Source organism: Takifugu flavidus, chromosome 7 (assembly GCF_003711565.1).
Source record: "Takifugu flavidus isolate HTHZ2018 chromosome 7, ASM371156v2, whole genome shotgun sequence".
NCBI classification, from domain to species: Eukaryota; Metazoa; Chordata; class Actinopteri; order Tetraodontiformes; family Tetraodontidae; genus Takifugu; species Takifugu flavidus.
In genome coordinates, this window is record NC_079526.1 from 13,950,498 (window position 1) to 13,965,333 (window position 14,836).

At 44.0% G+C, this 14,836-nt stretch overlaps 1 protein-coding gene across 1 annotated transcript in view; it reads right to left on the reverse strand.

Moving 5' to 3' along the window:
• The window catches only part of LOC130528886 (ephrin type-B receptor 1-like), a 50,091-nt gene that overhangs the window by 24,802 nt on the left and 10,453 nt on the right, over nt 1-14,836 (reverse strand). The window contains exons 2-6 of the mRNA XM_057038700.1: nt 7,074-7,138; nt 6,161-6,451; nt 5,331-5,549; nt 5,053-5,233; nt 1,684-1,839 (exon numbers count right to left, since the gene is read on the reverse strand). Coding sequence (XP_056894680.1) covers nt 1,684-1,839; nt 5,053-5,233; nt 5,331-5,549; nt 6,161-6,451; nt 7,074-7,138 — 912 coding nt within the window. The remainder of the gene's footprint in view (nt 1-1,683; nt 1,840-5,052; nt 5,234-5,330; nt 5,550-6,160; nt 6,452-7,073; nt 7,139-14,836) is intronic.

A 14,836-nucleotide genomic window follows, 5' to 3' on the forward strand; every position in this document is an offset into this window, starting at 1 on the left:
GCTTTTGATCTGACTAGCACAATTGCAAATTCTTTTTACGGCGCCAGACACCGGCAGAGTTCACAGCGAACGCACATTTGTCTGCAGGAGAAACGGGACGATAACCACATTCTAAAAAATGCTAATTCTGACGCAACAATAGACGCCATTTCTGAACTTCAAAGGGGTCTGCGCCGCTAAATGTGACACGCTTTGTACTTCTTTGGTGTATTATGAGTGGCTTACGTCCTGACAGTCAGGCCTATAAACAACGACTCACACGCGTGTATGTTGCACACACACACACACACCTCTGTACCTAAGCAGCCCATCAGGTGTGGTGAGGGAATGATTTTCTGTCAGCCAAATATTCACACACACCGCACGCTCACTCTTCCAGTTCAGTGATCTGATTTTATATAAGACCTCGTGAAAATACACTGAAGCCTCTTCCTACACCCAAGTTCTCTTTGTGAGTCTTGAAGACGTTTGAAAAACTCCCGTTTGCATTTGTCCTTGAATGCAACGTGCCAGTGGAAGCTGCTTGCGTTGGCTGTGTCGGGAGACATTCTGACACCCATCCACAGAGGATTCTTCTTCTGTCAGCATGAATTCCAGAGTTTCCCACCGTAGTTTGAGGCTTTGCACGCACTATTCTGATGTCGGGAGAAGTTATCCCCACAGCCTCATGGTGGTATCGAAAAAAAGTGTCTGTGGTTGGTGGTGGGTTCAAAAGATGTTCGGAATTCCACAGCTTGTTTTGCACTCTATCGCTAAAACACCAAACAGTAACTGCTTGTGTTTAATGTCGTTATTTTTGATAAGTGTGCTGCAGTCGGGGTTGTAACTTACTCATTATTCTTCATGACGCCAGGCTGGAAGGTGACACTTTAGGATGTCACGAAAATAAATGATTCCATGGTCAATTTACATATTTACATTTGAATTTTATGTTCTTTATGTTTGTTTGTGTTTCGTGAATGACAAATGTACCACCTGCCGTCTAAAAATGCTACAATGCTAAAAGCAGAACGAGCTCCAGATGTAAGATATTTAATTCCACGTGGAACAACAATAAATAAATAATGTTTTGCATTTTGGATCTCAGACGTGGTAGAAAATTCATATATGTGTATCGTCTTAACACAACCCGTGAATGAAACCGAGTATTCATATTAGAAGTATCCAGGTCACACACACACACACACACACACACACACACACACACACACACACACACTTTCACCATGTGAAACTTGCTGCAGCGAGGGTCCAAATGATTCATGTCTCAGCCTACTTACACCATCTCTCTGTGGAACCGAGAGGCAGCATTTTTCAAACGCTGTGCCTCGTCTTGCATAGCAATACAGCCTCTGCAACACACTAAACACAAATTCGCTTCAACGGGAAGCCTGAGGATTGTGTCACTGTTATTACTTACTGCTCCCTAAACCCCAAAACAAGGACAGAAACGATCCGAAATACGTGGCATAAAATTAAGGTTGGAATCATAAATCAAAGCAGAAGTTGGTCTATAATTCAATGAGGAAATATTGGACTTTTGGTGGCATCAAGTGCTGATGTGTTTCTAATATACAAAAATGTGCAGATGCGTCTCAATCACCTTGAGGGGTCGTATAATCGCACTCAAGTGTGCCTCTGACAAATGTGTGTGTTGGCTTTCAGTGTGGTGGTGTGACTCACTGGTGCACACGTCTTCAGGTCGGTCCATGTCTCCACGGTAATAGCCGTTGCGGCAGCTGCAGAGCGTCGCGGCCTCGATGGTGGAGCGACTGTTGGGCGGACACTGCTGACATAATCCGGCCCCCTGGAACGACTTGAAGGTTCCCTGAGGGCAAGCTGAAGACACGGAGAGAGTGGAGGAAACAATGTATTTATAAGCTGCATTTATTTGCCTTTATTTGGATTGAAAACGTCCACATTCTCCAGCGTCTTTACGGCCTGAAGAGTATCGCCCGGATGAATTATTAAACGTGTTGTCCCCCATTTTCCAAACTTTATTCGTTTAACGACGGGAAGCAAACGACATGCTGTTTCTCAGCTTGCCTAAGAAGAAGACGCGCAGTGTTTCATCCAGCATTTCAACTCCACTCTTGTTAGGACGAGATAAAAGACGTCCTCCATCGTTCCAAGTTCCAGAAGATACACAAGCAGTGAAAACGTCTCCGGCCTACACGAGCCACTTAACCACACAACACCCCAGACAGTCCACTTTAGTTTACACCTGAGATTTTATGTGCCTTTTCGTGCGGCCAGGACAAACGGAAACACTGGCTTGTGAAGCGAGAAACCCAAACGCTTTGTCAAAAGCCCAGGATTTTATTATTTAATGGTTTTTTTGTTCTTTCTGATTTATCTTTAGCACTTTGTTTACACCATTCTTCCTCCTTCCTGTAATGAATGTTCACTTCATCATAGAGACCAAAACTGTTAGATCCATTACTACAGGAAGCTGGTGGAATCCGTAAATATGAAACAAGATAAAACAGCCAGCAAGCTGCTGGGAGAAAGACTCGTTAAAGACTTTGATAAACACGCAGATGTTGCTGAAGATGGTGACTGTGTTCGTCCAGGTTCTTCAAAGGTTCTTTTCATTAAAATGAAAACTCACATTGCTAAATGAAAGAGCTCCTCATCGTGCAACAATCAGTAAACTTCTGTTTCCAACATTTCTGCTTCCTGCTGTTCTCGAGGGAAGAATAAATACTGTGGCTTCATGGTTGTGTCCAAGTTTAGGAAGTATCCCATAGTTTTACTGAAATGACATGACGATAACACAGCGACACACCCTTCATGTTCTGCATGAGCAGATACGAGCGCGACAGTTTTCGGAAAAATTAATCAGGGAAAATGTTGGTGCATTTCCAGTGGACTACTTTAATATAATAACCCGAGCAGGAAGATTGACGATTAAATGATCTAACAAAAGCTTAGCCTTGGAATCATGCAAAGAAAAAAACAATACTCTCCATAGATCTATTCATATTCTGTGTGTGTGTGTGTGTGTGTGTGTGTGTGTGTGTGTGTGTGTGTGTGTGTGTGTGTGTGTGCCCTCCATGCAGCCACATCGCTGCATGTAAGCATGTGGCTCGAATAGGCAGATAGACATCTGGTCTGTCAAGGTCATTTATTCAACAACCTTGCTCATAAACACAGAGTCTGTCACCATGGCGACCCTCCCTCCCTCCCTGGATTAGTGATCTCTACAAACCTCTCAGTAGCCTCTCTATAGTTTCCCTCTCCCTCTATTTCCCTCTCTGCGTGCACGGCAATGGTCTTCTACCAACTGCATGCATGTAGCCTTCATGACGGTTGCCCCCGCAGATGCTGCCCGCTGTTCGTTTTTTTTTCCTGTTTTTGCCGTGTGAGATTTTTCCTAATCAACTGACTGACTAATCACAAAGTCGCAAACCGATCTCTGATTCGTTGAAATCAGGTTTAAATTCATGCAGCTATTTTGGGATTAGGATGGCGAAAGAAAGAAAGGTGGAGTCATACAGTGTGGCTGCTCTTGTGTGTGCGGGCATGTGTGTCTGTGTGTGTCTGTGTGTGTGTGTGTGTGTGTGTGTGTGTGGTATAAGCTGATGGGGTTTAAAATTTCTTCTTGAGAGTCATAACTTGAGTTTTATTTGTTGTTCTCTGTGTTCCTGCTGTACATTTCAAGTTTTTGGTAAAATGAATGTAAATTAATAAGACTCGCTGTCCCTCTCTCTCTATCACACACACACACAGGCACACACACACACAAAAACCATCTGTTCTACCAGTGACACCAGTGCCCCGCCATGCTGTTATTGCTGGATAGACAGAAGAGCCGAGTAAAACGCAGCCAGCTCGCTGGAGTCAGAGGCAACTGTCTCTCCCTGATCAGTAATTAAGTTCAAAAGCTTTAAATGAGACACGGAGACGACTGGACCAATCGGAGAGCCGTCAGGCCTGTCTGCAGCCAGTCAGACCAAAGTTACCCTGGAATTCATCCCCAACGTCTTATGTACAAACACAGACTGTTTTTGACACCAAGAAAGGAGATAAAATATTTATTCAGTTGCAACTACAGGTATTATTGATGAAAACCTTTAATCTTTTGCTTTTTACTGCTGTGTCCACATCAACTGGGGAGGGGGGGGGGGGGTGTGTGTATCCATCCGTGGTGGCACCCCGCTATCTCCCCAGGACACACTCTGACAGTTGGAGACTAATTTTCCATGGACTAATCTGTCTGGAACATGCTAAACTAATTAACATTGGAGGAAGGAGCCTCACTTATCACTTCCCCATATGTAGATACATCAAGCAAGCACACGCGCCCACTTGCCCCCCCACTCACACACGAAGGAGAAGCAATAATGGGAAGTACTTTGGTAAGGAAATGGGGAAGGAGGCCAGATTTTAAAAAGGAAGAAACAGAGGTTGAGATATGTGGAACGCTGTTGGAAGAGGAGTCATTTCTGTTCTTCCAAGTCTGCACGCTAATATTAGCATATGGAATATCGTACGTTGCACCCTCCAGAAAATATTTACACGCATGGTTATTCAGCTGTGATTGCCAAAAATGACATATTTGCTCCTTTGCTCACAATACCCATACACCGATTTGACTCAGGATACAGTATATTTTCTTTTAGCATTGATCCCGGGCTCAACTATTGAAAATACTTCGATGTGTTTCATTTAAATGCGACTTTGTTTCATGTTTGCCACACAAAAACATTCAACGTCAAAACCGGCGTTGTCTCCATTTGTTTAATTCCGTCGTGTTTTTTTGTGGCGCGCCGTCCTCCTGCTGCGTGTAGCGCACTTGCTAACGAGATGTACGCTTGACAAATATTGATTTTCTGTCACGCTGCCTTGTTAAAGTTCCCCTCAAAACAATGTGAAGTATGTGTGGCATAACAGTGTTTGTTGAGGCGCCGTCATCAAAGAGTTTTTAAACAGAAAAAGAATAAAAAGTGGCATCATCTCGGGATATTCCAGGATCTGGGCCGGCATCTGCGCCTGCTTTTTATAGCTAATTTGAATCTAGCGCAGCCTAATTAAAGGAGAACGGTTTACCTCGACACACGTTGCTGTTGTCTGGTTCATAACCCGCCTTGCAGCTGCAGCTGCCGATGGGAACCATCCACTCTCCGTCCCCGTTGCAGTACAACTTAATGGGCACGTCCACTTCCTCGGCGTTGGAGATGCAACTTCCCCGAGCGATGACTAATGACGTGGACTCTGCTCCGGTCAGCGTCTGCGAAGAGTCGCGAGCATGAAACCGGACACGCCGGGGTGTGTGTGTGTGTGTGTGTGTGTGTGTGAATGCCTCGTGCCGTCGCTCACGTGCATACCTCTGGGAAATAGGCAAAGTTTTGAACTACGCTGGGGCATTTCTTGTAGAATACTCGGACAGCCAGGATGGACATGCAGGCACCCAAATCCTGGAAGGCCAAGTGGAACCCTCTGCCTTTGGACAGCGGCCCAAAACTCCGAACTTCTGTGTTCACCTTCATCAGCCGGCCCCCGAAGTCGACCTGGGAGAAGCTCTCGTCAGCCGCAATAGTATCCACCTAAATGACAGGCGGAGATAAAGCAACAGACATGAAGGATGTCTTAAATAATAAATAAATATAAAGATGTCTTATATTTATATGTTTTTTTTCATTCAAGATAAGAGATTTCCAACATTTCCTGGTCTGTTTATAGAAATGAGCTCATCATGCTATTCTGTAGGGTTTGGATCTTCTTGTTTATCCCGATTGTAACTATATTTCCTACTGTTTTAACACAACCATTCTAAAATGTACTGCATTATTCATCCATTTTATCTTTTTCGAAGCAACTGGCTCCAATTTTAAGTAGGTATATCTTATTGATGCTTTGTAAATAATTAAAGGGGAGCAACAGTAAAAACAAGTAATGGCTGCTCTGGCGAGGAGAAGGCCTTTTTGTTCGATCTCTCACCCCCGTGGTCTATGTATTGAATTGTCTGATGCTGCGTCTGTGGTGTATAAATGATGCTCGCCAGGAGCAGGTGGAGGCCCCTGAGTCAGCCTCCGCCATCAGTGACTAAACGAGGGGATGACCGGGACTGAACGCTGAAGGTGCTTTATGAGTCAGATCTTTAACATTGATGCAGGAACGTCGCAGGATAACAGTCAATCATTTCTGGAGAACTTACCTTCAGAAAAGGGGCATTAGCCCAGTACTCCACCCCTTTGATGCTCTCAGAGACGGTGCGGTCGGTCTCCAGGTAGTACAAGTTGAACGTCTCTTTGCAGGAGCCCAAAACGCTGGGAATGGACGCGCAGTCGCGCACTGTGAAGCGGATCTCCACGTAGATGCGCTGCGCCGCCCGCCGGTCTATGTAAGTGGTCAGCAGCCAGTTGTTCTGGCTGGGCTCGAACACGTTGCACACCTGGTACGTCCTGATGGTGTTGAGGTTCTCGTCATAACCGCTCACCTCCTCCCACTGGGAAGAGCAGAGCAAGGGTGGAGAGGTTAAAATGATAAATGGGTTTACTGAGATCTGACACAAATTAAACTTTTTTTTCCCTCCCTCCCATCTATTCGGCCCCCTCTCTCATATCCTACCTCTTCACTCCCTTCGTTTTCTCTCCTCTACCTCAATCTCTTCTGGACAGGGACAACCATTCATCACAATTAGGGCCACTCAGCTTACACACACACCACACACACACACACACACACACAGCAGTAGTAGCCCCTAGATTTCATTCGAGAGCTGTATAACTCCACAGATCTAAACTATGATTACAGGTGGTTTGGTCCTTTAAAAGGAAAACCATAACTTAACAACAACAACAACAACAACAACAGAATTTTAGTTACTTTCATAATCCACATCTGTTCGTAGAAGGTGCTACTCCAGTCTGTTCTGTTGTAGCCTATCCTACTCTCCATCAACACCAGTTAATTGGTGTCACCTTGCAACTGTAATTACAATTTTGACAGACTTGTTAATGGAACACTGTAAGTGTAGTCAAATTGCTTTCCCTAAGGCGCCCCCCCCCCCCATCCCACCCCATTATACACACAGACACACACAAATTTGCAAAGCATACTGTTCTTACTCCATTGGCAGGGAAAGAAATCCAGCCAAGCTCGGCTGTCGCTGTCCTCGTATCCATCACCGTCTCTGTCAGACAAAAGGAAGGATGGGGGGGGGGGGGGCAAGAGGACAGGTATGACTTCAGTCAACACTCTGCTGCACAGCAACACATGCTTTTCTCATGTTTACTCAGAACAACAGTAAAATAATACACTTATTAAAAACCTTGTATCAGATTTGATGAGATATATTCAGATGCAGCATATCAGACAAGATGGGGGTAAGAAAGTGTATCACCTGTATCAATGAGATGGCAGAATACCTCCCTAAACCACCAGCTCTTCAGCTTACAACACCATGTCTCTGAGCAGATGATGACACTTCTGCTGTGTGATATATAAACGTAATCACAGCTATGTGCACCGTAAGTATAAATTAATATGAATGTGATTATACAGGAGCCATTTTTGAGTGCGGCAGTTTGTAGGATTAGCAACCAGCAGTTGGCAACAGCACTAACTAACAGACGGGGACAGTCAATTGTTTTTGAGAGGCCAGTCTGGAAATAAAAAGGCTGTTTTGGAGCATGAGTCCATTTGTCTGACAGCCTGTTATCAGAAAAGCAAATACTAGTATTTCTGAAGGTCCATTGCTCCAGAAATACACCCTCCTGCTGCAGTTGTTCAGTGACTGTACCGAGAGTGCTAAATCAACAGGGGTTTCGCCTTTAATTATCAGTCTGTGACATGACACCAGGAGAAATGTAAGCCATTTTATTCATTTGAATAATGGGCTCTTTCTCAAAATAGGTGAATTTATCCCAATTTGCATCCTGTTCCACACTTGTACGAGTTTAAAGCAAGTAACAGCAGTGGCAAATTCGTAGTTATGATGACAGCAAGAGCCATTTGAATGTGATTATAGTTCTTTAACAGAGCTTCAGCTGAAAAGGTTCTGTTGGCTCAATGATTTGGGTTTGCAGAACCCCTGATTCGACACATTAGCTGGCACGCTACCAACACAGGCCTCAACACCGGGTCCTTTGTAAGAAAACATGGTGAGAAAGATTCAGTGACATCACACCATGGGGGAGCTGCAGGCGAGCGCCCCCCTGCCACCACCACCGCTGTCCCCACCCCCTGATTCTTGACACACTCTCTTCCTCTTGTACTCTTTCATTCTGTCCCTCTGCCTCTCATTATCTCCTCTCCTTCACACCCCCACCTTCATCCTCCTATTCCTCCTCCCTGTCTTTTATCTGCCTTCTACCTTTGGTGCTTCCTTTTTGTCAGCAGGCTCACCTAATTAAAGCAGAATCCAGTTCTTCAGCTCTCTCTTGGGAGTCAAGGTCATTAGGGGAAATAAAATGCTTGTCACGCAAAAACGTGGACCAAATTGTGTAAATTGTCACAAGCTCATTTGTAGCTCCAGTGCATTTGGTGGCATGTTGACAACAAAGTTTTTGGAAAAACGAATCCCCAGCCGAATATAGATGAGTTTGTAAAACATGAGATGTAAAACATAAAAAAAGAAAGCAGAAGACTGAAATATCAACAGAAGGGCTTCTAGAATAGCACATGGAGTCTTATAAGTTTTACCTTCAAGCAAATCCTTGCAAAAAAAGGGGTTTATTTAAGGGTTTTACTTAAATAAAAATATGTTGGTCGATTGCTTTCTCTTTCTTTCTTTCCAGCCCACTGAACCTGACCATTTCTACAGGAAGTTGAAGCCATGTCCTAGAGTACCATTCATTTCTGAAAAATTGATTGGACAATTATGCCAGGAACCACTCCAGTTGCCCTTTCATATTTCCTCATCGCATGGAATTCGGTCCAAGTACAGCAGAAAATTTCACCTTCCCTGAAAATGTTGAACTAAAAATAAATTAATCATTGAGCAATTCCACCAAGTCTCCCTTCAAGAGCGCCGCAATTAGGGCTGCCCCAAAACCCATTTGTAGGATTTCCCATTTTAAGATTACAGCTGTTGCTCTCAGCTTTGCTGGTTAAACATCCCAGGATTGCAGCGACATTGCTCAGCATGGAAATAGTTCAAATGTCTGAAGAAAGCCTCCTTACTCATTAAAGTAATTCCTTTGAGAGAAACCACCTGGAAAACTGGCACTGGAGCTGGTTAATGAGCAGGAACCAGTAGAGAGCAGAGGGATACAGAAGGGAAACATCATATGCTTGGCTTCTACTGTGTGTCTGTGAGGTTTCTCCCATATGATTAAATTACTAATACATGGGTAAACTAACTAAAAGAAACCAATCAAGAGGGCACAGTTTTGATGTTAAAAGGTGTCCCGGCGAGCCTCAAACCAACATTTGAGCCAACTTTGATGTGATCATAGACACCCGAACAGTGCAATAACTGAGCTATGGACTTAGAAGAGAGCCAAACTCATTCTGAGAGAAGTTTTGTGCTGAGGGCAGGAGTCTTAGAGATGGAGCATAATGAGGATGATGAATGGAGACAAAAGAATGTATGAAATATTGGAATTGTGGAAAAGGGCAGAAAAAGGGCAGCTGACAGAGAACTACTTCCAAACACTTGGGAACAGTTAAAAGACAACAGTTCACAGAAACATTATTATACGTATAGTAAAGAAGCCGTCTGCACAAGACTAAGGATGCGAAAGTAGGACAGGAAAAAAACGTTCTGCCAGACAGCAAAGGCAGAAAAACTGAGTATGAGAATAAAGACTATCACAGTAACGTGATTCTGCTTCGTTGTTTGAGTATCAAATATCCTGATGAGACGTCATACTTTCCAAGACAGCCAGTCTGAACAAATGTTAAGAATCTAGAAGATTTACTGTTATTGAGTGATAATAATCTAAGTACAAATAAAGGAAATACAAAAAACGAGTAATTAAAATTCCCCATTTTGCTCCTGGTCTAATTAAAGACAATGTGTCGTCGGTCTAATTAACAGCACACACACCTCTTCCTGCATAATAGGCCATACATTCTGATCAGCCTAATTACTTTTGACATATTGGAGGCTGCGGTTTCCCACCTCCCCCATGATGATGCACCTCCTTGACCAGCACGTCATAACCACACCGTCGAACAAAAGCTTTAAAGCTATACAACACGGATGCTGTCATCAACCCTGGTAAAACCTCGTTGTAGCCACAAGGAAAACAATAACAGCTCAGCTTCTGCTTATTGTTTTGCTTCCTCTTCTTGTGTGTGTGCATGTGTGTGTGTGTGTGTGTGTGTGTGTGTGTGTGTAGGCTTCAGTGGTCAGATTGCTCATGAAGAGGATTGTTCATATTCTCCTAATTAGCCAAGAGTGTTCAACCATATTAGTCTACACCCTGAGGACACAATAATATAAGTGTAGGCCTCTAAATGCATATAAATAGTAGAACATGTATGTATTCCTCAGAGAGAATGAAATAATATGTCTGGGAGCACACTGCTAAAATAGCATGCATGCACGTACACAGAGTGCAGAAGCCCTCCTGGTGTGGAGCCCATTATACAGCCCGCAGAGACACTTGCTGACCAATCAGTCATTGATGTGAAGTGACACTGAATCACGGAAGGGCAAATGAGTCGTGAGCACATGCCTGGAGACACAGATGGGTGTCTGCACAAACATATTTTAGCCAAGATTGAGCAGATGACCTGTGCAGGAAAACCCTGAAACCTCCTGCGAGCTGTGTTAAAACTATATTTTAGATGTAGATACAACCACAAGCTGCAAAGGAAAATGCTGGCCTGAAATCGATAGATCAGCGTGGACTCAGACTAGGTGCCTGCAGCTAATCTTTGGTACGTAAACAGCCCGCAAGGTCTCCCTGGACGCTTTCCGCACTCAACATCAAACTTGAAGTAGAGACTAATGGGCTGACCCTGTTGTCTTCAAGGAGTCTGCTCAGCAGTTCAAAAACACACTACATCAGCTCAAATTCCCCATAACTATGCAGCAGCAGTAGATTCTCAAGCAGCTGTGCAAGTTGTGGACTACTCTACCCAGGAGGGACACCGTCCTCACAGTTACTGCGTCAGGACACTTCTGTCACCGACAAATCCCAAGACGCGATGCAAAACAATGAAAAGAAGGGAAAACAGTGCAGTTTTACTTATTTAAGTGAACTGCTCTGATATGTATGATGTGAGAAACAGCACATCTGTAAATTTGTCAATTATTTCCAGCCCCACAGGAGGGCTTAAGTATATTTATAGTACAGATTTTGGTCACTTTATTCTTTTCCAGCTCTGGTCGAAGAATGTGCAATACATTAATATGCTGCTGTTTGGTCCCCGATTTGTTCGGTGAAGACCAGACAGAGCTCAAATGAGGGTGGATACTGCACTCATGCAGTAATCAAGAGGCCAGAATCACAGCTCAAAATGAATACTAATGCGGTGTTTTCTCGATATGGAAATAAGCAGCTGTCTCAGTGAGACAATCTCCATATTGGACCGTTCTGTGTTTAACATTAACATGTATAATGTCGAAAATGTCCGACCTCCATTATGTTTTTATCCTGAGCGCGGAGCTTCAAAGCCTCTCTGCATTTACATGGATCAGGAGATGATTTTGCCACACATGAAGCCCTTTTCCCATTTGTAGCCAGCAAACTAACCATCAAGACCCTTCCCAGGTAGTTTCAGGCTCAAACGTCTTGAGTAGGTTTTAGGAAATGACCGCCGTCACATGCAAACCCCAGCCTGACGGGTGTGAGCCATGTTCTACGCTAACCCCTGCACTCTGCTACACACCTCTCTGAAGCTTTTTGCCCATGAAAATCTCTCCATCTGTTCCACTCCCCAACTCTGACGCAATTGTCTCCATGGGGCAGGTGCATCGTGTTCTCTCTGAGCGAAGAGCATTTGCAACGGAGCTGCAATCAGGTCTTGGAACAGTAGAACTGAGTGATTTCGTTTTCAGAGGCAAAAAAATTCTCAAACCTGTGAAATCAAAGATACATTTTAATCCTACCAAGTGCCATTTGAAGAGGAATATAAAGGAAGCTGGTGAATTTCGGACACAAAGTGGATTTTGTCAGTGTGAATGTCCGACAGATGTTCGCCTGGAACCTCATAGAGGAGCAGAGCGGCGGCGTCAAAAAGCACAACCGAGCAATCACACATCCGTCAGCGCTTTTTTTTCCATGCACACTTTCATTATCTTTACCTTGATGTGGCTCCCTCACCCTCGCCTCCTCTCATTCCCTTCCCGCACCTCGTCTTAACAGCCCTGACCTACAAAATCTGCGGCGTCGTGATTCCGCTTGATGAAATAGGACAAGCTCATCACCGCTGCAAGAAACAGAATGCACCGTCCGAGGGAAACGCTCTAACTCAGCTTTACAGGTAACGAGTCTCTAAAGGGTGCTGAGAAATAACACTTAAAATGTTGGTTTTCTTCCCTGAGGGAGTGGGTCTACCACCCGATCCACAAACCACTCATGTCCCCACTGGAGTAGAGCCCCAAGTCTCTTTTTTGATCTGGACCCCATGGATGAAGTCTAAGGTTTAGTGGCTCATTAAGGAGAAAAGTCAATTGGATGTGTAATAATTTGTGACTTCAGAGGGACATTTATAGTTTTTAAAGGAGGCAGGAAGAGTTTGTGACTTTAAGATGTGCGGTGGCTCTAAATTATAAGAGATTTAGACTTTAAAGGCTTGTCACACCAAAATAACCACAAAAAATCGAAGGTTTTTTGACAGTGGGGTGTGCTAGTCACTCTGAAATAATTAAATAAAACATTGTCTTTTAGAAAAATGGGCCCAGAACAACAATATGAAAAGATCGTATTTTTAGAAATGAGCAGCAGTGAAACACGTCCGTCTCTTTTCTCTCTCTGGGTGAAAACTGTCACCGTCACAAGAAAAAAGGCATTCACTGACACGTGCGTGCAGACACACACACCTACACACACACACGTTTTGTGAGGCTTTCAGACTGTCACTGCAGGCAGGCTCCTTTATGCTGTTGGTGATAACTGACGCGATCTGTTCTTAAGGAGAAGGAGACGCCACATCTGGCTCCAGTGTGGATCAGATCGCCCCGCTGGATGTTTAACGCTGGGACTCCACGGGTGGATCAAGGGTGGATCACCGGTGAGGCGGTGGTGACATTCACTGACTAATAAATGACTCAATAGGCAGAGTAGTTCTCTCGATGACATCCCATCACCACACAAGACTTGCAGACAAAGGCAAGAGATGGTTTCAGGATTGGGTGACTCATGCAAACGCCAGATTTAGGGTTCTGATCTGGATCAGTTGGGTGGGTTGGGGGGGGGGGGGGTGATAGGACTATCCAGATTACCCTGGTACCCTGGTTGCCAGGTTCCCCAGTCGACCAAAGCTTCTCAGATATCTACAGATCCACTTAATGAATTTGTGTATTTTGTATGCAAAATAATGCCCTAAAGTAATTACATCAGCAGAGATATGTATCAGTTACAGAACCTTTTGTGTCCTGTCAAATCGCGGCGTCCCTGAGGCTCAAGCTAATCGTTTGATGCTTATCTGCAGAATCTCTCTTACATTACATCACACTCTTATTGATGTAGCCTTATGCAGTTGCTTGTGGGGTTACGAAGGGGATTAAATGTCCATTGTTGGCAAATAAATCACGCGCGCTGGTGTTTTAATGCCGCGATTTCAAAAAGATGCAGAAGCCACAAGATGCTAAATAAATTCAGCAGGGAGGTAAACAGACAGGACGGCGAGATCTTTAATCCCCAGCAGAGGTCAAACTACAGAAGGGTTTATGAGGGTATCAGTGATTCTTCAGCTCTCTGTAATTTGATACGTGTTGACTTGAACTGCACTTCAATAACGCTAAACATCATTCCATTTAAAAAGATATTGCTCCTAATGAAACCACAGCTCTGAGACGATGCAATAAACGTGAGCATCAGCGTGCACATCTCACGGCTGTCGTTCAGAAATGAAAGCCGAGCCTGACGTTGCGGCGTCACAGCCGCAACGTTTAATCCCCGAGTACATCAAAGTCCAAATCCCCCACAGTTTACATCAAATGAAGCTTAAATGTCCCGAAATTACAGAAGCTGTCTTGAAAAAGTGATGCAGCAAAATAATAAATAAGCTAGCCTTCACGTGGATTTTATGCTTTTTTTTGGTGCTGTTTTCCTGTGCACACACACACACACACACACACACACACACACACACACACACACACACACACGCACGCGCACACACACACACACACAAACACACACCCAGAGGCTCGCATGACATGTTCACCTGCTGGATAATTAACAGACAGGTCTCAGACAGGCCTCAACAGGTTGTTTCAGAAATGCATTATTATTATTATTTATTGTTCTCCTCTGACAGGTAATAACACCTGTTCTTGCTCTCCTCCACTTCCTCCTCATGACTGACCTCACAAGGTTACAGCTACTTGTGTTTTTCATGAAATGCCATAATTAAAGTCTCTGGGTAACGGAAATGACTTGATACGACAACCTATCCTGTGACCTTGTGATTTATGTAATTGTCTAGATTCTGACAAGCTGGACTGGTTCAATCGTAGCTCTCTGTCTCATTATCTGCCTATTGAAATGTACTTGGATTTCTGCTTGAGCCTATAGATATAGGACACACAACGACAGGTGCACTGGACAGAGCTTTAATCTAAAATTTAATACAATTGGACCTGAAGGTGACGCCTGTTTAGTGGAACAATGTGTCCAATCAATGAGTGTGTATGATGTCCAGAAAATTTGCCAATGTAAAAGGTTCATGCTCTTTACTGAAACTGTTTTGCTCTTCTTTCCTCTCTTAT